This window comes from Sander lucioperca, chromosome 22 (genome assembly GCF_008315115.2).
Source record: "Sander lucioperca isolate FBNREF2018 chromosome 22, SLUC_FBN_1.2, whole genome shotgun sequence".
NCBI lineage: Eukaryota > Metazoa > Chordata > Actinopteri > Perciformes > Percidae > Sander > Sander lucioperca.
In genome coordinates this window covers 21,705,305-21,730,802 of record NC_050194.1, presented here as the reverse complement: position 1 = coordinate 21,730,802, position 25,498 = coordinate 21,705,305, and the positions used below count along the sequence as shown (strand labels likewise).

Below are 25,498 nucleotides of genomic sequence, written 5' to 3'. Positions count from 1 at the left end.
TCTCTGTCGCTCTAATCCTCCCTCGCTGCTTCCTCACTCTGCTCTGCTTTCTCGGACGCAGAGCTTGTTTAGGTGCCGCCGCTGTTTTTCTGTTAACTTCACAGTCGCTGCTTGGTAATCCTGCAGACAGTCCAGATTTCCCTCTACCCCCCTCCTGTCTATCCTCGTTAAACCTCCCCTCTCCCCCCTTGTCTTTCCCCTCTCGCGCAGTAAAGCGGGTTACTCAAGATAGCGCTCTGCTGAGATTTGGTTCTAGTATATCTGCTTTCTCATCTTGCTTCTCCTCTTCCTGTTGCCACTGAGAAGTGCAGTGTTAGCTTCCTGACCTGTCTTGTTTGCTCGACCTCTGGTGGCTGTAAGGACTTCTCAACAGAGTAGGACAATGCTGCAACACCCCAGGGGTGGATTGAAGACATGAGAGAAATAGTGATGGGAGGTCTCAGGGCTTAGCTGTTGTAACTTAGGGGGGAAAATGGTCGACCGAGTGCTACCATCCTTCTCCGTCTGCCAGCCTCTGCTGCTGAGTTTCTGCTCGATGGGAGCTCTAAGTAGGTGATTTATATGTACATATATATATATATATATATATATATAGCTATAGAAACATACTAGAACTCGTACTTCTGTATAAGTCAATAGTTTGTAGTAGGTTAGGATACACCCTTTAATTCTGGCACCTGGCTTGCTGTTGAATCTCATGGATGAAAAACTGTTGTCCCTGGCTTTATAATGCAGTCCTGTGAAATAGACTGTGGAATAGCCTATCAGTTGTGATGAGCTGCTAAGAGCTCCTGCAGATGTGACATTTCAAGGTTGAAATGGTCATCTCAAGTGCCATTGAGGCAGGAAAACAGTTGATAACAACAAGTAATTCTGTGTCTTTGCAATAACAACTTGAGCTGGAGAGGAACCGGGAGGGATGAGATGGGTTTTCTGGGGTGAGGACTCACACCTCCCAGGTGGACAGATGGACATCTTAGCTCTTAACAAGGGCTCCCTGGCATAAGTAGCAGCAGGGCAGTGACTTAAACATCTGATCGCATGCCAGTCAGCACTCTGCTGCTGACACTGTCTGGCGTCCTGGAGGAAGTCAGGTATATCAGCTGATTTTAATGGCCTACAAAGAAATTTGTGGTCTCATAAATATGGTTTGTGAATATTTTGTGAGATAGCTTGTAAAGATTCACCACCAGCCGACCATCCATCCTCCTTTAATCATCTTGAAAGCTTTTCTAATGATTTTAGAGCTCAACCTTCTTACAGTAACTTCCCAGACTAGGTGTGGGCACTATGGATTAAATCCTCTATTATGGTGTTTGTAAATTTATATCACAATATCCATATGTAGTTGACTTTGAGTTGAGTTAAAGTCCAACTGTCACCCTAGTCATTCCTTTTTGCAAAAATAATGTCAGTGTTATTTAAAGCTTTTCATCTCAGCCACTAAAGGGGCGTCTCGGTGTCTGTTTGATTGACATCAACTGGCGGGCTGAGCCCCAGCAGGGAAATGAGCGATACAAAGTAAACAAACTTGCGCTGTATCCTACAAGCCATTAGTAGACAGTGTTTTTGTAAGCAGTGGTATTGAGGATTAAGGACCACATCTAAATGAACCAAAATGACATTTGTAGGTACGTTTAAATGCTGTTTAATGTGTGATTTGATTGGCTGTATGGAAATAAGTTCTTCATCTACGTAAATGGAGAACTAACTGTATTCAGATGAAAATTAAAGATCGGAGATGAGAATATAAATGACCTTCTTTTTGTCTTCAGACAAAAAACATCCAATTTAATTTCAGTTTGAGCTGAAAAACAGCTGAGAAAAAAAAAAACTAAACCGTGCGCACACAATAAAAATCCGTTCCCTCGGTTTCATAAACTGTTCGTAAGGAATATTTTTTTGCTATGACTCCCATTACATTTTTTTAGCAAAAAATATTCCCCAAAATTATGCATATGCTTATTTATTTTTAAAAAGTAAATGCTGTAGTAAAACCAGCAGAAGACTAATTATCTCTGAGGTAAGTTTAGAGGCATCACGCATTTTAATTATTAAAATATTAAATGTTTTTGGCAAAAAATATTCCCCAAAATTATATTCTGCTTATTTTTGAAAGGGAAGTGCTGTAGTACAACCAACAGGGGGCCTTCTATGTGCGGAGTAGTTTAGGAGACATGACTCTCTGTAATTATGACATCTATTACATTTTTTTTGGCAAAACATATTTACCAAAATTATGAATATGCTTATTATTTAAAAGTAAGTGATGTAGTACAACTAGCAGGAGACAAGTTATAATTGAGGTAAGTTTGGAGACACTACCTTATTTAATCATTTACTTAATAAATATTTTTGTTGTATCTCTTTTCGGTGTTGTAGCCTAGTTTGTAGACGGTCCCTAAGCACTCGTCTTACTGCCGTCTCACCGCCGGCTGCTTGTAGAGACCAATGTTATTTCTCCAGGTTGGAGGACGGTCATTTAAATGAAAATGAGTTTGTAGCTTGTTGTTAACCTTACTACGTTAGGAAAGATGCAATGTTTGTGATTTAATAACATTTCGCTATAGAGTAATTGATCCCAGAAGTTGGAATCTGTGAATATCTTTCTAACTTTGCTCACTTTTATAAAACCGAGGGCACGGATTATGAATCCGTGTGAACAGTTTATGAAATCGAGGGAACAGATTTTTATTCTGTGCGCACGGTTTAGTTTTTTTTTCTCAGCTGGGGCTCCGTAGGACAACATTAAACACAGCATACTAGTAAAACCCATATATATATATATAATTATACATTGAATTACACAATACACCATAAATACAAAACGTAAGCTAGACACAAGACATACCTTAAAATGGCAACGGTTTACATTAAAAGCATAGAACTGAAATAAACATATTAAAAGGTGCCAAATGCCACAAATAATTACTATGAAAACCGTTAGTTAAAGACGAAATGTGCCTTAAAATGACAAAGGATTCAGGAGTGGAGACAGTTTTTGTAAAATGTTCTGGAAAAACAATTGTGAAACTGTTTATTGATGAAAAAACAAGATAGCAATGTGTGTTTTTGGTTATTCTAGAAAACTACTTATTTGACATACCAAGGTATTTCATCACATTGATGGAAAAATAAAATATATGTCCAGTAAAGCAGGTCTTGCAACATTGCCCACAATGGCCAAAAATACCCAGAGATGTTAAAGAGATACTCTCTCCTTTATAAACAACATAATAAAATGTCTGACCATGGTCTCACGGTGTACAAATGTACCGTGTATAATCATATCAGCCACTCCTTAAGTAGAGTCCTACCGTGCTTTCATGTATAAAACCTCCAAATGGTGTTGCATAGATAAGATCACCACTGTGCGCACGAGGAATGTGAAATTGCCTAGCTTTCTGTGCTTGTATGTTCAATGGTATTCATGTTTTCTGAAATAGGTGTGAATCTACAGTACCTTGTTTCCATTTCCTTTAGCTGTCAACAGCTATTCTACAAATTCATTTTAACCTTTTAATATGTATATGCCACCTTTTCTTTGAGGCTTGCATCTATCTTTCTAAAAATAAAACGTGTGTGGGTTACTTTTGGGATCCTGGTCATTGTAACTAAGTGTTTGCTCTCTATGGACTTTCCCTGTGGAGGCGAAAGTTAAAGTGCCAGGTAAAGGTGAAATAAGATCCACCACATACCTGCAGGCCCGTGTCTATTAATACCGTCTCCTGTCCAGTCCAGTCCCCTGCCTGCAGCACACATGCTTCTCTCTCTTTTCTCTCGGGGCGTGAGGGCAGATCTATGGACGGCCGGGGAGAAACAGATGCGCTTGCACAGAAACACATATCTGTGCGCAAAGATAGTTGCTATGGCAACCATCTGTCTCCCTCGCAGCTCAGGAATCCAATGGAGAGGAGTGTGTGTGTGTGTGTGTTAATGTGTGTGTGTGTGTGTGTGTGTGTGTGTGTGTGTGTGTGTGTGTGTGTGTGTGTGTGTGTGAGATAAGAGATGTGTTTTATGCCTGTTTTTTTTTTTTCATATTCAAATGTTACCATTAAGGATCTCATGGTGTCACCGTCATGAGAAACGCCTGAAGTTCCTCTTTAGGTAAATGCTGTCACGTAGCTTTGAAGCGATTTAGTTTTTTTTCCTTCAGTGGCTTCAGTAAGAGGTACCGTGTGGGGTTGTCATAATCTCTATTTCATGTACAAAAAGTAGAGCTATAACCACAAAGAAATCAATACATAAAATCCCTACATTATGACAATGTATGTATCCCCTTTGATAGTAGCTCATTAGTATTGGTTACATTTATTTAAAAACAGATGTACATTGGCCTATCAAACTTTTAGATTTGATATGACAGCACCATGATAATAGTTGGGTCTTAGCTGTATGTTTGACCGTATTGTAGAGTTTTATTTTGCAATGTGTGTGAGTTAAAGGAAACAACAGGATTGCCTATGTTTAGGAGTTAAAGGAGTTACTCTGGGCTCCGGCCTCCAGATTAGAGATTTTGCTATCACATGAAAAGAAGCGCAGACTGATCTCCCCTGCACAGGGTTGTCCAACAGCTGGCTGCGGCAGTGATGCTGTTGTATAAAGCTAGAAAAGGGGAACGGAAAGATGGGAACTTAACAGATACAGGACAGGCTGACGGAGTGGAAGAGGTAAACAACGAAGATGAGTGAAAAGACTCACTCAGAGGCAGAGAGAGAGAGAGAGAGAGAGAGAGAGAGAGAGACAGACAGAGCCCCGGTTTGATCACGGCCATGGCCACAAACCCCCCAGGAACAGTTGACTATTCAGTGCTAATGTATTCACTGCTTGCTACTACCAGTATGTCAACTGGGAAGCCTTCACTGTCTCCATGTCCAGACACACAGGCATACAGACAATGCAGCCAACACATGCAAATTACATATATAATAGCCAGTGGATATTTTACCTTTATTCACCAGATCTTTTCTCCTACTGATGGCTGCACATCTCAGTCATCACACTGTGATATTACCTGAAAAGAGGTGGAACAGTAATTCCATCTATCTTCTCCATTACTGCACTCTTCCTCAAGGGATGCCCTTGTAAAATGTGTTCTGCTCCACATAGAGTGTATCCAGCTGCATTACTGAGCTGCTACATCTATCTCATCAAGGCTCATATGTAATTAGCTGTTTTGGACCTAATGTGTGCTGTGATTAGCTCATTATTGGTTGCTACTGTGTGTGTTCGGCAACATATCGTGCTGTAAAGGTTTTTTTCCCCTCCCTCAGAAGGTGCCAGTCTTCCTTACTTGCCCAGAGAGACTTGGAGTCAATCTAGTGAGGATCCTGACAGTGTCCTTCCTGTCCGTCTATAAGCGACTGGAAAGGGGAGCCCAGGCTTTAGATTGCCTGTCTGTCAGTCTTTGAACAGAGGAGTGAGAGGCCACAGGCTTTAGACAAGCTGTCTGTCTTCAGAGGTGGTGGTGTGGCGGCTGGGACTTTCTAATGGTCGTCAGTCAGGACTTCTTGTAGCTACCTGCCAGTCTGGTCCGACCTGCCCTGCAGGAAAAACTGGCCCTGCCGTTCTATCTCACTACTGTTTATTTAAACACCAGTCCTGTGCTGTTGGCTTCAATGTCATTGATGTCTGGGCCAATTGTCAGGCTTATATGTCCAATTACAGCCGTTAGTATTTAGCCACTTCCTCTTTTTTACAAGCAGCAGGGTGAGTTAGCTTCAGCTCTGAGAGTGACACTCGAGTAAATAAAGTGAAATTGAATTGAAATTGATATAGTGGGGCATGATAGCCAGGTGTTATTAAAAAACATGACACCACCAAAAAGGACTTGTTATGGGTGGAGAGTAACCAGGCAACAGGGCAACAAGATGAGGTCATTAAGGGATTTTTCCTGGGTCCTGTTGCAAAGTTGGCAACTGAAATCCCTTTGTGTGTGTTTGTGTGTGTGTGTGTGTGTGTGTGTGTGTGTGTGTGTGTGTGTGTGTGTGTGTGTGTGTGTGTGTGTGTGTGCGTGCGTGTGTGTGCGTGCGTGTGTGTGCGTGTGTAGCCTCTTTCCAACCAAGTAGTAGTCCACTTCTAAACAGTTCTACTAACTACTCTCCCCCAAAACCGGTTTTACCATTTGCATTCACACTGGCCAAGTGGCCATAACTGATCTTTTGTTATTATGATCACAGCCATCTAACCACCACTATGCGGAAAAGACCCTGCCCTGAAGTAGGAGCTGAAAGAGTTAGAGGAACTGTGGCCAGAGGAACTTAATAATCCCCAAATTGGTCCAGTCAGAACAGGAGAAAAAAAGGGTTCTAGTAAACGTTATGTTCTAGGAACTGCGAAAGTCCCTCCGGTCGGAAAGCGTCTTTTGTGTGTGTGTGTGTGTGTGTGTGTGTGTGTGTGTGTGGTTTTTGATCATCACGCAGGTTCACCCTGGTGTTTTCTTTTCTCTCTTTAGAGCTCTGTAAACAGGATAGAGAGGTGCATACACACCCACTTTGTCTTTGAAAGCCACACATATCTCTCTCTCTCTCTCTCTCTCTCACACACACACACTCGCAGGTGAAGGGCGTATCTCATTACGTCACTAGGGCTGCAGCAGTGATGAATGGTGCGGAAGGAGCTGTCGTCAGTGTGAAAGGCTTTTGCTAGCCAGCTTGGAAAGGTTTTTTTTTTTTTGTAAACAGCTTGAAGAGATTCTTGTAGTTGTGGTTCAAAGGGATTTTTGAGTTTATGTAAGAAGACACTTCATCAAAGATGTCCAGCTGTGGTGGAATGTGCCTGTAATGCTACAGGAAAACTCAGGTAGGGTGTTTCATATCGTTGTCCTGAGCCCAGGTGGTGTGTATCCTGTATCCGGGTCTGTTGTTACTGCTGTGGTTTATGCAAAGCGAGTGTAGCAGATCCTCTGTGTGTTTCCAGGTGAAGTGGTGGCGGACATGAAGTCTTCAAAGGATTCTGTTTTTGGGGGGGTTGAAAACAAGCTGCCGTTTCTGTTCCTACCCACCACTGACACACATTTGTTCTTTCTTACTCTCTCCTCTCTCGTTCTCTCCCCCGCAATGTCTTCCTCACTCCCGCCCCCCATCCGCCTCCTACCTCCTCACGTCTCTCTGCCTCTGCAGGAGAGTCAAGCCAGGAGCTGGGCCCCCCTCCGTCGGTGGATGAGGCAGCCAACACATTGATGACGCGCCTGGGTTTCCTTCTGGGAGACAAAGTGAGTGAGGGGCCAGCCGGTACCCAGTACAGCATGGAGGAACCCGAGGCGAGACAGGTAATAGTCTCACTAATGAACTGGACTTTTGTTTTTTATCACAACCAAATCTACTTTGAGGATGTTACTGAGACTCTTTTTGGTTCTGGATTTCTTTGAAAAGGAGTTACAACTCTGCTATCTTTTCGCAAGGAGCTTCACTTTTGTAGACAAAAACCTACAGGCTGAGTGACAGAAAGTGTTTTTTTTTTTTTTTTTTTTTTTTTTTTTTTAACATTGCTTTCAAATCCCATGATGTCACCCGATGCGCACTTTGAGTCAATATAAAGGAAACCTTGTCTGGGGTTGTGTAAGACTTAAGATAAAAGATTGGCGCCAAAAAACATGCTTTAGTTCAGTTTGCATCACCCTTTATGCTATTGTTATGGCTTATTCTAATCTAATTGTCTCATTGTGTCTGTGATTTTGACACATTTCTATCGTGAGAGATCATGCTTTGGAACTTGAGCAAACACACAGTCGTCTGATTCGATCTGTTTTGACATTTATCTTCATAATATCTGTGTTTACACTTGGTTTTGACAGATCTTCGGATGTCAGGGTAGCCAGATCAAAAGACTTCTCTGTAAATTGCCCTCAGACACCACAGATTCAGAATGTATCAGTGCCTCGCCATCAAGCATCAGCTATCTTCCCGTCTAATTAGATTTTTATATAACAAATGCTTTTTATTATTTATTTCCTGGAGGACTTTAAACTTTGCTCATTGAAAGCATGTTTCTTGAGTTGACATGCAGCAGGTTCAAGGTATTTGCACCGTAACCTTTCAATTTGTGAATTTGGCAGTTGTGTAACAAACAGCTCTTGGCACAAGGGGCCTGCTCTGAGCTCTGCAGCAGATGCCCTGGTTTCTCTACCTAAACCTGATTTGACAGCTGTGAATTTTCCAAGCCGAGGAAAGAAAACAGTGGCGGCAGAGAGGGGGGGGGGAAACCTGTTGCTGAAGCGTTCAAAGCGGGCCTAGGTATGAGTTTGCACTAAAGCAGTGTGGATAAGCGATTAGACTGATGGACTGCCGGTGCTTGATGTGAGCGCTGCTGTAGCAGTGGGGGTGTATAAATTGAGAGAGGTTTATTCAAGCGGCTCTTTTTAGAGACGTGACTCACAGTAGCGCCCCGCTGCATCGTGCACACAGTACGAACTTATTATTTTAGATATCTGCCCCAAATACTTTTCTTTGTCTGTTTGATTCATTAACCAACAAAAAATGACAGATTGCCTCGAGACACCATCTATTAGCAGATAAGAGAGTGGGCTTTTGTTGTATTTTCTAATTTGCTTGGGATTTACTGGCTTTCAATGGAGAGCACACATTACAGTAATACAGTAGATTCACACGTGTAATCTGGATATTTGCAGTGTGCTGCTAACCCACAAGTGATGCTGAAAATCTGTCTTAGTGTTTCATAACCAAGTTTAACCAAGCTAAACTTTTTTTATACTATAGTTAATTAACAATGAAGCCAGTCAGATGTCAACCTGCTTTAAAAATCATTGGTTTTGCTTTGCTTCTTTCTGTAAATCTTCCATTTGATGGTTGAATTCCTACAATAGCTGGTGTCTTTGCAGCAAGACCTCACCAGCTGATGGAACAAGGTGACCCTAACTGGCAGAGAGAGCAGTTAATTGCCTTTCATACTCTAGTGCTCAAGCTCCCTGAATAGACGCGATGCTCAGAGTTCAATCCAATCCTCGTGCGACGTTTAAGGTCAGGCCTGCACAAGGCGAGCTTCATTAGCCCAGCAGATAGCACTGCAGTGTTGCTGTGTGTTTGTTTGCTTTGGGGTCAAGCTCCTGTAAACATGACACTGTAGCGATCCTGTCCATGGCGAGAGCAGCGAGCCTCAAAAGATTGCCTCAATCAGGCGCGTGTGCACACACACGCGCACACACATGCACACACATACACACACTTAGCAGAGGCTAGAGGCCATTTTCCATTATGGATAGTTTACAGATGTTACAGTTTATAATTCAACCACTTATGACCATAGCACAGCTCTGGCACAATTCCTACCTTTACAAACCTTACAATGGCCAGTTTTTGTTGTTTCAGAGAGGTGTTATAAAAAGAGGTGTCTGAAAAAACATTAGAAACACCTCTCAAAATGATGCAGTCCAGTTCAATACCACCACTAACTACGACCTTAATGATAAACCTATAGTTAAATTAATACCTCTCTGACAGCATTAATCAAAGCTGAACATTATTATCTTTGTAATTCTTTATTTAATGGATTACCATAAAGGTTTGTACAGACATTCATGGTCACCAGAGGATGAATGTTATTAACTTTAATGATCCTCGTTCTTTTCCTCTACAGTAGTGCCACCATGGCGTTGACATTTTTGGTTTTAAGAGAAATTTGTTGGAAGGATTGTCATGCAATTTGGTCTAGACATTCATGTTCCCCTCAGAATGAATTGTAAAAACATTGGTGATCCTCTGACTTTTTTATCTAGCGCCATCATCAGGTCAACCTTTTAATTTGTTCAATACTTTGATTTATGACCAATACGTGAAAAACGTACAACATTCCCATGTTGAGCATGCTAACATGATAAAGTAAGTTGGTGGACATTGTAAAATGATACTAGCTAAACATCAGCATGTTAGCTTTGTCATTTTGAGCATGTTAGCATTTGGCTCACAGAGCGGTTAGCGTGGCTGTAGACTCCGTTGTTTTTTCATTTATCAACCACAGATGTAAAACGTTCATATCTTCCAGCTTCTCAATTTTCTCTGTTGTATATTACTATATTATATCATATTATATATGGTATAGTATATTATAGCAAATTTACTTTATCTGGGTTTTGGACTTTTGGTCAGACAAAATAAACAAGTTGAAGACGATTCATTAATCACAAAAAATAATGGTAAAGCACTTTACTTTGTGCCTCATTCACACACACACACACACACACACACACACAGTCTTGGCTATTGGGAGCAATTGGGAATCAGTGTTTTGCTCAAGGACACTTTTACCACATGGGCAAGAGGACCACCAACCCTACAATTAATTGATCTATCTTCTGAGCCACAGCCTGCAGAGCCTGTCAGCAGATAATTGACAGATTAATCAATAATGAAAATAATCGTTACCAGGAAAAGTCCTACCCCAGGCTGTATACATGTGGGTGTGTGGGTGTGTATTAGCTTAATGTGTCCCTTCAGTCTTCTTCCTACAGATTAAACTAGACTAGATTTAGCCTTGAGCACCACTTCACCCCTCCTGTCCTCACTGTGTTTACCCCAGTGTTGACCTGAACTCATCAGCAGCACCGTTAAGGAGAGACCCCCATGTGTTTCCTTGTCTGAGACACGTACTTAATCACTTGGCATCATGCGCCTCTGCATATCGGTGAAGGATGCATGCATGTGTCTTTTAGGTGCGCCTGTGTGTTTGTGTGAGAGTGCATCTGTGGGTGTTCACAGCAGCAGAATAGATGCAACAGAGTGTGTTTTTGTCCCCTGTGGTCTCTTGTCTCCTAACCTGAGCCGATGCAGAAGAGGGTCACTGCAGGGGTACAATAACAATGCAAGGACTGGAAAGAATATGTGTTCACTGCATGCATGGGATTTCAGTTTCAGCTTCTTCTTTATTTAACTTACGTAATTGTCGCTATTGGCAATAAATATAAAAATATGCACGGAAATAGGTCTGTCAGGGAGGGTAAGATATGTTCTCCTCTTGACAAAATAATTTTCAACAAATCCTAAACTTTATTGATCCTTATCCAAAGTATGTATTGAAAATGATGTTAGTGTTAAAACTTTGTGAAAAATTGTCACACAACAACATGTTTAGAACTACATTGGACAACATCACATGTGCCACGGGACTGTGCAGAATCTGATTTTGGAAATGCCACTCCCTTTTGTTTCTAAAAAGGGGAAATTACTGTTTTCCTGCATTTAGATGTTGTGGGTCACATCCCTGATGTGTATACTCAATTTAACGTTTTTTTCTTGTCATACTCCTCAGCTGCAGGAAATTGTGCCATAATGTACATTTGTAAAGTGATTTGTAAGTGTTACAGGTGCTATTTATTAACATTATTGAAAGGAATTCTAGTTGTTTTGTTTATGTAAATTTACTGTACGTGTATATTTTTAAACTGTGTAGGCTTGTCTAATATGTGAAGCTTTTCAAACCTATATTTTAGGAAAATGCTACAGATGATTATGTATTATGAAAGGTATGATTATGATTTGTATGCCTGGGAGAAAAAAATAATTTGAAGGACTGACTTCAGGGGGGCTGAGCTTTTTGAATAATATTGAAGTGACATTTTCCTCTGAATCTGACTCAGATATTAAGAGTTCAAACATTATACTTTGCCTTTTATACTCGAGTGTACTAATTGAGTTATCGGAACCAAACAATGCTTGTGTGTCTTTGCAAGGGCCAGAACCAGAGGATCAGCCCGTGCTCCACCCTGACCAGCAGCACTGCCTCACCCCCTGCAGGAAGCCCCTGCTCCACCCTCCCTCCTGCCATGCCTGGCCAGGCCGGTAACAGGGACTGTGCTTACGGTTCTGTCACCAGTCCCACCTCAACCCTGGAGAGCAGGGACAGTGGGATTATCGGTGAGATCTGCACACAGATTCACAAATAACAGTCTTAAGGAACATGTATAACTGTAAAATACTACAAGTCCTTAAAGGATAAGGCAGGCGTTATTCAATATTTGTCTTCTTCACTTGAAGAAGGGATTTGTTTGCGGCCTGTACAGTACATAACAAGTACATATGGGCATGTCAGTATTGTATTAAGAACATGAATTTATCTTTTAAAAAAGTGGTAAAAAAAAGCAGATTAAGTAAAGCTAGAAACCCAATAACATCATGTCTATAGAACAAAGGATTTAAAAAAAAAAAAAAAAAAAAAAGCTACAGAAGTAGTTAACTGTACAGTACCTGCTCAGACAGGTAACTCCAAAGTCTGGGATATCTGACAGTTAAAACTTGTGACAGTCAGTGTGAAGATGCCTGAGGTTATAGCTTGGCTCCCATAACCCAAAACGACTCTTTCATCTCCACTGAATGTAATCTGAATCCTTTTTCCAAACTAAAAACCGTACCCAACCTAAACGGCATGGTCAGCTTCCCGTCAAACTGTGGTACTTTTCATCTAAGAACTGTCTGTCTGGTCTCCCACTGGAAGACAGTTCAGGTGTGCATGTCATGTTGACATCAACTTGTTGCATTCTTGCATTGTTAAGTAAGAAAACAGAGGTAAAACGCTAACTTATGTGAAGCACTGATGTCAGAACAAGTGCCAACATTGTTTCCTTGCAACTGTGGTGATCACCTGCAGTTTGATGAGGAAAGCATTACATAAACATACCACAGATTGATTCAAATGACAGTAAATAAGTGTGGAAGCAGACGGACTGGGTATGACACACATTTCTCACAGTGAACCACTTGTAACTGTAAAGTATATGCAACATAACAGCACTGAAGACTACGTTGTTTTGTTCTGTTGCAGCCACACTGACCAGCTACTCAGAGAACATGGAGCGAGGCGGCAAATACGGCGAGGGCTCCCGGGGAAACCTGAAACTGTGGCAGTCCCAGAAATCAGGCATGGACTCGTTCCTGTACAGGGTGGATGAAAACATGACCGCCTCCACCTACAGCCTCAACAAAATCCCTGAGCGCAGCCTGGAGAGCATGTCCTCCCACTCTGCCCACTCCATCCCTCTGTACCTCATGCCCCGCCCTAACTCTGTGGCTGGTGAGTCCCTTCCTCTTTCCCTCCCTCTCCTATGAAAGTAGAAAAGGAGGCAACAGTTTGTCTGAGGAGCCAGAAATAAGGTTATTTACAAGTGCATGGGCATGCAGTATACCAAATCTGCTAAAGTACTTTTTCTGGCAAAATTGGATAGAACTGCTGGTTCTGACTCCTTTAGTGCTCCCTCTGCACTCCTGTCCAGTTTTTTTTCCTTCCTTGTTTCCTCCCAAGATGAACTGTGATCCTTCCCTTTGAATTCTTGTGTGAACCCTGTGAACTAGGATATTAATGTTTTGGAAGAGCAAGTCCAACCTCGTGGTGGCTTTTGCAGGGGGATCTGTATGACATTAAATCTGTAGACCTTGGTTTTTCTTGCCAAATTTTAGCTCGATTCTCCTCCAACTAGGCTGTAAAAAAGAAAAAAACATATTCCATTCTTTTCACTACTTCAAAAATCCTTCACCTTTCCTTCCATGGCTATTAGAAGGGATGTAACTCATTCAGATTACACCCATAAATATCACATAGTTTTGTCAATTTTTGGGATGTCAGCCATCGGTTCAGGAGGGGAAGATATGTTCTGTAAACTGCTCATATAACCAGGTATTCTGTGAACAAAGCTCCTGACCACATTTTCTCCTCCAATCTGCGATAGAATCAGCCTAAACGTCCTAAAATTTGCGTCTGGTTTTATGAGGAGCTCAATTGTGGTTTGATTTGATTCAATTTGACCTCCTTTTTTTTCTTTTTTTTTTTTTTTTTTACAACATTGTTTAATTATCTAGGATGGAAACAACTCTTGTTCTCAGATTTCAAGGGTGTTGTGTTAAAAATTTGGGGTAGCTGCAAATCCGCGGGGGTATTTTGTTAAACTCTCACAAGCCTCTGGTGTGGATCGAAACCACAGAGCAGAATAATAAAGTCTGGGAAAACAGCTTCAGCAGGAGAACATACTGCGGCTGCAAGAATATCACATAGGGATACAGGCATTTGTGTTGCTGACAGAGGTCTCCTTGATGTGTGTTTTTTATTGTAGGCCTCGAAAAGGCTCCCAAAAGTAACAGTAAATATATCAGGAAAACATGTCGGTTTCATAACACCGAGGCAGTCCAAAAGGGCCTGATTGTATTATTGTTCTCGTCATGAGAGAGGCTGTTACAGACGATGAGCTCTATTATGCACTTCACCCACTCCCACTGGCAAAAAAAAGTGTGTGTGCACATACTGTGTAGACACGCACATATATTTCACTTAAACACTGTAATATGCCTGACAAGGCCCTTCGCTGCAGCTATGACCCTCTCTTTATTCTGGTCATGTTCTGCTGTTTGACACTGCTGTCTGGCTGCGCAGCGACTCTGCCGGGTTGAGAGATACACCCACGATCTCATCTCCGCCCCTCAATACCCAGACCTTCAAAGGAGTCTGGAGACAGCTTTAAAGACATATTATAAGCTGCAGATGATGCAAAAAAAAAAAAAATAAGAGCAAGAGAGGCAGGGAGAAAAAAGACATGATGATGTTTCTGAAGGCATTTGTATTTGTCAGGAGCAGGGATTCTGTACAGAGGAGAGGGCGATGGATACATGTGGAAGAGGAGTGAAAGTAGAGTTTCATAATCTCTCTCCCTCTCACTCTCTCCTCCACAAAGAATTATTAGCTGATGTAGGGATGGGAGGCGAGGACAGGCTGAGGATTGGCTGGGCTCACACAGCAGTGGAACATCAAAGCCCCAGGCATTAACCGTTTCTATCCCCCAGAGTGACAGAGAGAGAGACTCGCTTTGATGTGTTGAGATAGAGAGAGCGAGCAGAAGGCGACTGGGGAGGAGAACGAGGAGGGAGGGTGCTACTCTATTACCTAATGAAGGCAGTGCGTTGGTGAGCTTAGGATGGATATGGAGGAAGGAGTAACCAAGACAGAGTGTTCCTTTTTCTCTGGTGCTTGTTTGAGAGGAGCAAAGTTGATCAGAATTTAAAAATGAGTCTTTCTAGAACCATCAGGAATTTAATTTGTTTTTTAAGTTTTCATTCAGTGAAGACTTGAAAAAAAGATTAAGTCATGACTAATTCCTCATTAATTATATCCCTAAAAATGGCAATTAAATCTGGGGTAAGCAGTTTTCTGGAAAAAAAATAAAAAATTTGAAAATACAGCCCTCCTCCTGCAGGTCTGCCCTCCACCCCTCCCTTAATACAGTAACCTGTCCATTGTGATTGTGATCCCGATGCCGTAATATAGCGCCAACTTTGTTAGAATTACCGTCCTGTTTTCTCTGTAAAGCCCTTTGAGATGACATGCTGGGATTTGAGGCCCTAGCTCGCTACAGAAACATAAACTTGAATTAGCCGCAGCCGTGAGCCTTTGGCTACGGTTAGCAGAAGGCTAAACTATTAGCAACATTTCCTTTCCATCTTTGAAACGCTTCGCCAATGTTGACACATTTTATTGCGTTTATCGTCTGACTTTCTTTTAGACTCTTTTTGAGAAGTATGTCTTCCTTTTTTATGGGTTGATTTGCAGTGTCGGCAGTTGTTGCCGATGCTGGAATAGCGAGTTTTTCGGCAGGATTTTCCGCCATTGAATCAGGCTTTCACCATCTGAATAAGACATGCATCTGCATTTGTAGAACAGCAAATAGGAACAGCCTCTCTCTGAAATGACCTGTGATTGGCCAAAGTCTCCCGGCCTAGATTTTCTAAAGCCTGAAAACAGAGCCATGAGGCAGTTAAGAAATATCTGGTTTCAGGCCACTTGATTGTTTATTGATTTTTTTATTGACTTGATTTATATATTAATTACAATATGTTAAAAGGTTATTATGTTTTTTTTCTTCTCTATGACACAAACAAACTGTCTGCCCCAGCTTTAACGAGGTACTACAGTTATTCCATATTGTACTTAGTACCTAGTTGTGACCCAGGACACTCTTGAAAAAGATATTTTTAATCTCAATGAGTCTTTTCCTGGTTAAATAAAGTTAAAATAACAAAAGAATAATTAATACTGATGCAGCAGAGACATTCTGACTTGTAGTCCCTAATATGGCTCAAGCTCCAAAATGCTAGATCCTGCATATCCCATAACGCAACTATGTAGCATCTTTTGCTAGACCCTCCCTGCAAAGTTAAAAAGAGCTGGATCCTGACATACACCCTCGAACACCTATTAACTGCTCTATTTATAAGTCGGGCTGGGGGGTTAATGTGACGTCGCCTAACAGTTCGGGGGTGTAGTGTCCTCAGAGTACGTCAAAGATTTTTCACAGAGTTGTTCCAGGTCACCTCCATAGTATTGATGTGAAGGGACAAATCTCAAAATCTCTTCACACCAAACAAGAAGGGAAGTGTTTTGTTTTTAATGCTATGTGGATTAACTGACTCCTTGAAAATGCCATGTTGGAGAATCTATCGGTATACACACCAGCTTACATAATTGCCTGGGGATTGTGGGATCCCGACTCATACAAAGACTAAAGAGGAATAAAAGACACTGAGATTCAGTGAACTCTATAGTCTCTAAATTCACTAAATTAAGATAATAGCTCAGCCGAGAGATAACATTTTTCAATTTGGGGGGCGGACAAGTGTCATTGATTTCCTTTTTTTCCTGATTATCCCACCTCTGCTTATATACTCTGTGTAATACCCGGAAATATTATTGTTTAAGTACCAGAATCTCCATTATTTATCGTGTCTAAGCATCACTTGGGCAGAGGAGAATGGTGAGGTGTTTAGAGCACCAGCAGCCACCTCATATCTGAGATGACTAGTCGTCTCCCAGGCTGATACTGTGGCTGGCTCTGGACGGCAGCCCAGCTTTTGTGTGTGTGTGTGTGTGTGTGTGTGTGTGTGTGTGTGTGTGTGTGTGTGCGTGTGTGTGTGTGTGCGTGTGTGTGTGTACGTGTTTATGCTATCAGTCACTCTTTGAAACAGGAAGTGTCTGATGTGTCTGCCATTGCCCAAAGAGCTCTCTGCTGCACTTAGACTTTTTCTCACTTTCTTTTTCTTACTCTCCCTCTTCCATACTGTTTTTCCTTTCCTCTATTTCTTTTCACTATGTATGCAGTCGTAGCGCATTGGCACAGGGACTGTGAATGTGATCCCCTGCTGCATTGCAGATAGAGGTGATGAATACACCGATTTGATTCCTTACATTCAAACACAGTTGAAAGAGAGGGGGGAAAAAACAGAGCCTTTCCATCCCTGTAGCCCTGAGTAATTCTTCCTTAGTTTAGCAGATTAATGCCTCCACTGTTTCCACTTTTAGTCCAGTTGAAAGACCAGCAGCCACATTCCCATCAGGGCCAAGCCTCCAGCATTCTCAGCTGCCATTTTCCCTCCATTTTGGGAAAGCCATGCTCATTTTTAGGTTCACACACACAGCCATACACATGCTCAGTACTTCACTGAGCTTAACTCCAGTGGCACAGAAACCACTCTTTAAACCAAGGACAGGAAAGGACAGGACAGGCTCAGTGTTGAGGTGCTGGTGAGTTTTACACCAGTGAGAGGTGGTGCCACTTGGAGGGATTACTGTGCCTTACCTTTTGGAGTAACTGGAGGGAGAAACAGAAGATATGATTGAGAAGAAGCATTGCAATTCACACATTCACCCCCAACTTCTTGAATTTGACTTGGGATCTCAGGACCTCAGAGTATTTCAGGTATAGTGTCAGAGAAAAACTGAGGAATTTTTTTTGTAGCTTTGTCCATCAATTCTGTCGGTCATAACATTGTACTCACCAAGTTAATTACTAATCTCTGGGAAAATCAGTCAGATGGGGCAAGAAACACAAGCAGCCAAATTTATTTTGGAGAGAAAATGATGGCAAATGGTAAAATCATTATCCAAACTGTCCGTTGTAAATACCCATCACAGTTTACAGACCAACTTTCTGGTTTCCTGTGCTATGAGGGATTATTACCAACATTTCAGGGTGCACTTGTTTTCTTGCCCCATTGAACTTTGTTGTCGCGATGTTCCTTGTAGAAATGACCTCAGTAAGTACAATGTTTTTATAACTGATATAAACGCTATGAAAATCAGACCGAAGTTGAAAAAAACTGGAATTACTTAAATAAAATTGAAGAAAAACACAGGCTCAAAGGTTACCAGAAAATTGTAGGTTTAAGGCCCAAACTACTAGTTTGGTTTGTCTCTAATATCCTGTTCTCTATCACCATCTTTTCCATTATCTCTGCATTAGTAGAGTTAATTCTACCCACATTTCCTGTCAGAGCACTTGTTGGCTTAATTTCAAGGGACAAACAAACTACTCTGACGGTGTCTCCTCTTTCTGGCATCCATCAACCTTAGTCCCTTAATCTCTCCTGGATTTTGTTGTTCAGTTTCTTGTCTTTCACTTCCCTTACCTTAAACTGGGGTTCAGGTGTGACGGAGAATCACGTCCGTTGCTTTCTCAAACTGGCGGCGTATAATCTCATTTAACATTCACTCGTTCCGAGTGTTGACCCTGAAGACGCAGCATGGTGTGAACAATCAGCAGCCAGCATCAGACGGCGCTCACTCCATGAATAAGACATTTGTCTGCTGAGCTAATTAATCCTGAGAGGGGCCGGATGGCATCTGCCTCAGTGCTGCGTGACAAACACTGAGAGGAGGGAGTTTAGGACAGAACCATGTAGGGCTGGCTTGCTCTTTCCTGTATGAGTAAGCAAGTATGAGTGTGGGAGCCTGACAACTGCCTCAAGACACTGGCATGAACCGTAGCAGTGCCACCTTCTTTTGTGTGTGTGTGTGTGTGTGTGTGTGTGTGTGTGTGTGTGTGTGTGTGTGTGTGTGTGTGTGTATTTAGAGTTTGTTTACAGTATGTGCCAATGTACAATAAACATGCTGACAATAGTATCTTTTTTTCTTCTCTTTCTCTGACATATCCCACTCTTTCTATCACACACACAACAATAGCTACTAGTTCAGCCCACCTGGAAGACCTGGCATACTTGGATGAGCAGAGACACACTCCATTACGCACCTCGCTGCGCATGCCCAGACAGAGCACCACCTGCGGGCCAGGTCGCTCCGGGCAGGACCTGAGAGGTGAGCAAGAGAGCACAAACACAGAGCTTCCTTACCCCTCATGAAAGCTGTTCTTAGGACACCCCCAGATTATGTTTTACAAATTTAAATACACAGAAAATACATTTGCTGCAAACAAGGAGATGTTTGGCATCTGTAAAAGCAGATGCCAAAGCTGGCTGTGGACATACAAACTGCAGTATGACCATATGTGCAGACATTTCCCAGGTAAAAAGCTCAAAGTCAAAGCATTCAACCATCATTTAGTTTCAATTTTGTTTCAGGTTGGGTTGCGATTAGCCATTTGCTTCACATCAGACACAGTGCAGAAGCAAACAATGGGACACTATTGTGTTTTTCATCCATGAACAACAAACTCAAAGCAGATGAGCATCGCAAGACCAAGATGCATGACGAACAAGTTCTTTTTTAAAGTCAAATGAAAGTCAGTGATGGTTGATTTGCAGTTTGCGTTTCAGGTGCAAATGTCTGTATAGCTATGCTCCCATATCAGACCAGTGATGCTGCCGAGCTGTTGGTGCTCATCTGTGTGTGTGTGTGTGTCTGTCCGTCTGTCCGTCTGTCTGTCTGTCTGAGACAAGAGAAGTCAGAGAGACTAGGGGGGAGTGCACAGAGAGCATTTTGTCAGGTTGTGTCAACACAAAGCTAAAATGTGACTCAGTGTTCAACATTTATAGTCAGTGTGCGCTCCACTGCACACTGTTAAAGTCTAGCACACATCAAGTGCCTCCGTGATCGAGCAAATGTCCTTAGCCTCCTCACCAAATGGCCTTGTGTCACTACATCAGCTGTCCCCTCGCCCTTCTTCCTCAGTCACTTAGCCAGTAATGAGCACCATAATGCCAGCCCTCTGCCATCCAAGCGAACACAAATATGCATCCCTGTGTGTTTTAACCACCTGTTAAGACCCCACTTTGTTGAGAGTGCGCTCGGCTGAACTGCGATGTGATTCCCCTGCCCGAGTGAAGCTAGCTGCAGACAAGTGCAGAGTGAAAGAGTGTTGGAAGGAAAGAGAAAGGTAGGGAGAGAGTTAAAGAGATGGACAAAGAAAAAGAGAGAAAAGACGAGGAAAGGGAAGAGCTAATTCCTCTCAAAGCGTCACTGTTACTGCCAGAGCCGCTTGTTTCAACCTTCCTCCTCTAAGGGCAGCCAAGTGTGTTTACAAGCCAACCAACTGCGTCCTAACATGCGTTCTGCCTCCTCGGATCAGTGTCAGAGCCTCCCTTAGTGCACTGCGACGTGGAGTCAAACCACTTGAAGAACAGGGTTGTTCCTGCAGATCATATGAGGACAAATTCCAAATGCCTTTATTTCTGACATTTAAGGTAATAGACTTACAGGTAGGGAATCACTGAATAAAGGATTAGTTAGCTACTTGATTGGTTGTGTGTTTGCATCAAAAGCTGTCAGATTCATTAATGTATTTGTGGCAAGGCTTAAAGGTGCAATGCCTGTCTGACACATTAGTCTAGAACAAGATATCTAGTGTTGAGATTGAATATTCAGGGTCCCCACAGAATGATTTATGATGACGACACCTCCCCTGACATTTTTTCTACTGATGCCACCAAAATCAAAACTTGTTCATAAATATCTAACTGTGGAATTGGAGTACTTTGGAGCACATTCGTGCTCTCTGGAGGCTGAACCCTTTCCATTTCGTACTGTTGAGCTTTCCCCCAGCATTCCATTATTAGTAGCCTAATGCCACAGAAAGCACAAATATTTCAACATACTGTGCGTCACAGAGAAGCTTGTTGGTTGTTTTGCTTTAGAGACTGCTGGATGCAGAGTTACAGAAGAACTAGAGGAGAAGAAGAGTGCTGATTATGTGTTGGTGAGGTGGTAACCAGCTGACAGATGCAGCTCTCTCTCCGTTATTTTTATTTATTTATTTTTTTGCCGAAGCTTCTTTTGATGCCGGCCATCGGGGCCCGAGCTACGCTGCTGTTTTGATGAGTGATTCAGACTGTAATGGACCTTCTTGTGCTCCTGCCTGCCTACCTCTAAGATTCACCACCCACCTTATCTATTCACCGCAAACTCACTCGCATAACTGTGAACTGCACACATTCTCTCCCTCGTTTATCTTTACTTTCTCTCTCTTTGTCTTTGATGCTCTCTGTCCCCCCCTCCCTGCCTCGCTGTCTTTCTACCTCTGATGGCATACACAAAACAGGCTTGTGTTCGCTAATGGTTGGAGCTTTTGGTTGATACAATTATTTTTAACTGCAGAGGGTGACTTGCTGAGGATGCAACTTAAATAGTTTGTCTTGGAAATTCTGGCTAGCACTGTAATTGATTAGACAGTTCAAGGATAAAGTTGGTGATATTTCACTTATTGTTAAATGAAAATACCAAACGCAAAAGTGAATTGATCTACTAACTAACATTGTCTGTCTATCCAAAGCTTTATATAGATGATTCCTCTGTGCCTTAGAGGTCGATGAACCTGGTCCGTTGTATAGTAGTTTATTTTAAGTCAATCCCACATACAACATCCTGTTGCCGAAAATACTCACCACACAAAATAGTCCCCAACAAATGCACAATTTAATCATGTTTGAGTAATGTTTGTGGAAAACAGTGCCCACCTGCCTCTTTTAAAAATTGAGTTTTTTCAAAACATTCATTTTACATCTTACTGTTTATAGTGAACATTTATTTACAGCAAACAGACTAAAGGATTCCCCTAATGCTAGCCAAGCGGGTTGGACAACTAGTCTAGGTTTGATGACACCGCATGAACATGTTTTCAACACAACTGACGAGTTTCAGATGATTATCTATAGCCTCTATCTACTGTTATTCCTATTGTTTGACACCACTGTCTTAATCTGTTCTCTTTAATCTGATAAATAAGATGTGATATGTATGTCTGTCTTGAGGTTATTTTGAGGGCTTTGCATCTTATATAACATATTGACATCATCTGTCCTTGTAGCTTGGCTGTCAGTCAGTATATAGTGTACCAGCAAGGAAACAGTACGTGTTAAATGACAGTTTGCAGCCATAAGGAAGATCATAACACATTTCCTGAAGAAATACATTATCCATAAGCACATCCAGGTTTATGATGTTGCTCTAAGCCTACTGTGCATATTACATAATTTATGTTTAAAAAAAGAATCTTATCTAAAATCCTGTTTGTGTAACATATCCTAGCTGTAGCTCTCTATCCACTGCTGACTGGAATTCTAACTGTATGTCTGAAAAACCAGACAGCAATCTAACTCATCCTCTAACTCCCACATCAGCCATAAGAAAACGTGACCTGAGAGAACCCTTCACCACATTACCCAGACCCTCCACAACAAGCAGACAGATCATCTAAACTGCTTCTCTTCCTCCTCCCCATAATTTCCTCTCTTCCTCCACCTCTGTGCCAACTTTCCTCTCCTCCTCCATCTCCCACCCTCTCCTTCTCTGCTTCTCCTCCTCCTCCTCTTCTCCCTCCTTCTCAAGGCTGTTCAGCCACCGTGAGTCATCCTCACCTGGTGAATAATTAAAACGTCTGAGACTCTCCGTCTGGCCATGGAGGGTTGGTGGTGGTGGTGGAGGGGAGGGGGGGTTGGGGGTTGGAGTGATACCTTGCTTAACGTCGCCTGAGGGGGAGTGTTATGGCCCGGATTATGAGCAACTGCCTTCCATCCATCTATCCCTCACACACACATTTGCTTCCACCGTCCAGGAAACAACTCCCTCAGCCCCCATTCACAACATGGCTGCCATGTTTTCCTGGAATACCTGACACAGTGGAGCAGTGGTGGCTGCACGACTTAGCGCGCACAAAGTGGTGTAATCATTCCTGCCATTTTCGAATATGGTGCCTGATAGTGCAAGGGTGTGTTTTAGTAATTCCACAAGGACGGAAAGAGCTTTACACGCACGTTTGGCATTCAGTCCCCCCCCCCCCGCGATAATTGGATTAGCACCACTTAAAACTGTAGCTGTGAGTTTTTAGCCTTTTACTTCAGTGGCCGATGGTATTGTAAATGCAGTATTTTACATTTACCATCACCAGTGTTGCATCAGGTCTATTCTTTCACAGCATGACACCCAACTGGAAGAATATTACATCAGTTTGTGAATTATAAACAGAATAGAGTAGTCTGCATTCTGCCTCTTTGTGTCTCTCTGACTGTGTATGTTTATGTGTGTGTGCTCTTTGAGTTAGCACTAAAATAATCTGACCGGGGGAATATGGATGAAATGTCTTTAATTACATTGGGCTGCAGCTGGCACAGAGCTTAGTGCAGTAAAATGCAGTGCTGGCCATGCACTCAGTATAAAACGAGGACAGCTTTTCACCCAGTTCCAGTTCCAGGTATATCTGTTTATACTTATTGCTGACTGCATAAGTAAGAATATCCTCAGCATGAGCATTGCATTTCTTTTTCTTACTTTGCGATTATAATTAGCATTCCTTGCACTTTGGAGTGCTGTATGGTAAAAAAAATACATTAAGCGCAATATCAGCTCATTATGTTATGTAGCCATGCTCCTAATCAGCACAATGGAGTCATTTACAGAAGACATACAGCTCTAATGCAACACTCACTCCCTCCCTGCCCGCTGATGTATTTTGCAGTACTGTACCTGCACACAGTATAGAAATATCTGCCAACACACACAAATTCTGCACGCTCTCACCATCTTATCTGACCAGTCAAATGTATGTTACATATTTCCTACAGCTCTGACTTACAGTGTGCTTATTGCTTGTGTACTGCAGAGTGTAAAAAGAACTACTGCACTGGCTGTCATCTGTCCAGCAGCTTTTTCTCACTGCACACTGGTCAAATTGAACCTCAGTAAAGTAACCGAAAGAAAAACTGAGGTGTAAATCCAATTTTACAGTTTGTCTGAGGCTTTCTGTAACCACTCCAAATTTGGGATTTCTCTTGTACTGAGGTTGATTACTTTATGTTATGCTACCTTTAGCAACCTGTAATTCACACACAGTAGTCTGTGGAGCTGAGGGTGGAGGGGTCGAATTACTGCTTGAACTGGATTCAATTATTTTTATGGGGATTGATTGAGCTTGCCCGGCGCAATGGAACCACTTAGATTCTCCCAAAAGTGCGAACCTTCCCTCCAGACTAGCTGAGGAATACGCACGTACAATTCAAAGGATTTCAATTAGTAATCGACCCCGGTCTGGTGGTTCCCCATATTCCTGACATCATGATGTTCTGATGCTATTGCTGCTTCCTTTTTTTTGTTTTTCATTGAGCTACACCTTGTCCTGTGCTCTGACACACTGCTGCCAGTTCCCATTGTCCTCACGGTCTCTCATTACTCTCTTTCACTCTCTCTCTTTCTTTCTCTCTCTGTCTTTTGCTTGCTGTTCGTCTCAGCTTCCGCTAATAACACCCATGCCTGGCAATCGCAGTCACGTAAGTTACTTTAATTTTCATCATGATCAGGCAGGCACGTTTGGCTCACAGTCGCCAAGCTTGCTGGCTAGTGCTTTACAAGTGCTTTATAAAGTGGCACACACACCCTTGCCAGCAAAGCATTTGGATTATTCACGTACAACTCACATTCTCAATCAGGCGTAATTACCAGATGCTGTTAAAACATTTGAATAAATGACACACCAGATAGGAGGGAGCATGTTTTTATTCTCAAAGCTCAAATCAGTCTTAAAAGATGGGACCCAGGAGATGGCACCCAGAAGCAGCACACTAAATTTTACATTGAATTTATCACATCGCTTCAGAAGTCCGTACCAGATTCATTTAACCATCTTTAGTCGTTAATGGTCCATATGTTCTGCTGAAAAGCTGCCTAACCTCTGCAAGAACTCCCTCTAGTGAGTCAAATCAAAAGTTGGCAGTGCCTGTTAAAGAAGCCACTCTCAACTTTTTGCAAATTTTTGATTATAAAATGAGTTTCCCATTGAGTCCTTAAGATAAAACGTCTTGCTCTCACCATTACAAAAACTACTATATATTAATCCTACTTCATTTTTAGCTTATAGTGAGATCATAGTCAATACTTTTTATTATCAAAATTTAAGCTATCAAGCACATTTTACACCCAGCCCGTCCATATATGTTCAAAGGATTAAAGGGTAGAACCCTGGAGCACATATGAATTATTGACCCATCAGTATATATTTAGTCTAGGATTAGGAGCCCTTTCCAGTAGGTTATTAACTTTTTTCAGTGATGTCAATCTTTAAAGTTAAAGTACATGAATACAATTGTTTATCCTTTATATTTGTAAGCTTAACATCTACATAAACACACTTATTTTCTTGCAGGTTGATGTGTAAAAGATTAAATCAGTGGAGGATTCAATAGAATCAAACAATAAGGATTCAACAAATGTTTTTTATGTATGAGATATACTTGTAATACTTGTTACGTGTTTATGCATATGTAAGTGTGTTTGCATACATATTTATTAATAT

The 25,498-nt window shown here is 41.9% G+C and overlaps 1 protein-coding gene and 1 long non-coding RNA gene across 18 annotated transcripts in view; one reads left to right on the top strand and one right to left on the bottom strand.

Annotated features, from left to right (window-relative positions):
• Positions 1–25,498, top strand: part of tanc2b (tetratricopeptide repeat, ankyrin repeat and coiled-coil containing 2b) — a 152,854-nt gene that overhangs the window by 98,895 nt on the left and 28,461 nt on the right. For 9 of the 17 annotated variants that reach the window (XM_031315877.2, XM_031315874.2, XM_035997956.1 and 6 more), the window contains 5 exons: positions 7,122–7,270; positions 11,684–11,867; positions 12,772–13,020; positions 18,946–19,077; positions 24,438–24,476. In XM_031315877.2, the coding sequence (XP_031171737.1) occupies positions 7,122–7,270; positions 11,684–11,867; positions 12,772–13,020; positions 18,946–19,077; positions 24,438–24,476 (753 nt within the window). Of the gene's footprint in view, positions 1–55; positions 549–663; positions 1,095–1,447; positions 1,632–6,583; positions 6,802–7,121; positions 7,271–11,683; positions 11,868–12,771; positions 13,021–18,945; positions 19,078–24,437; positions 24,477–25,498 lie in introns of those variants that run through there. The other 8 variants (XM_031315875.2, XM_031315886.2, XM_031315876.2 and 5 more) reach the window with 6 other exon arrangements.
• Positions 2,547–25,498, bottom strand: LOC116061590. Its single transcript, XR_004107745.2, has 3 exons — positions 25,485–25,498; positions 11,898–11,900; positions 2,547–2,622 (listed from the first exon to the last, which is right to left on the bottom strand). It is a non-coding gene; the product is annotated as an uncharacterized LOC116061590 (long non-coding RNA).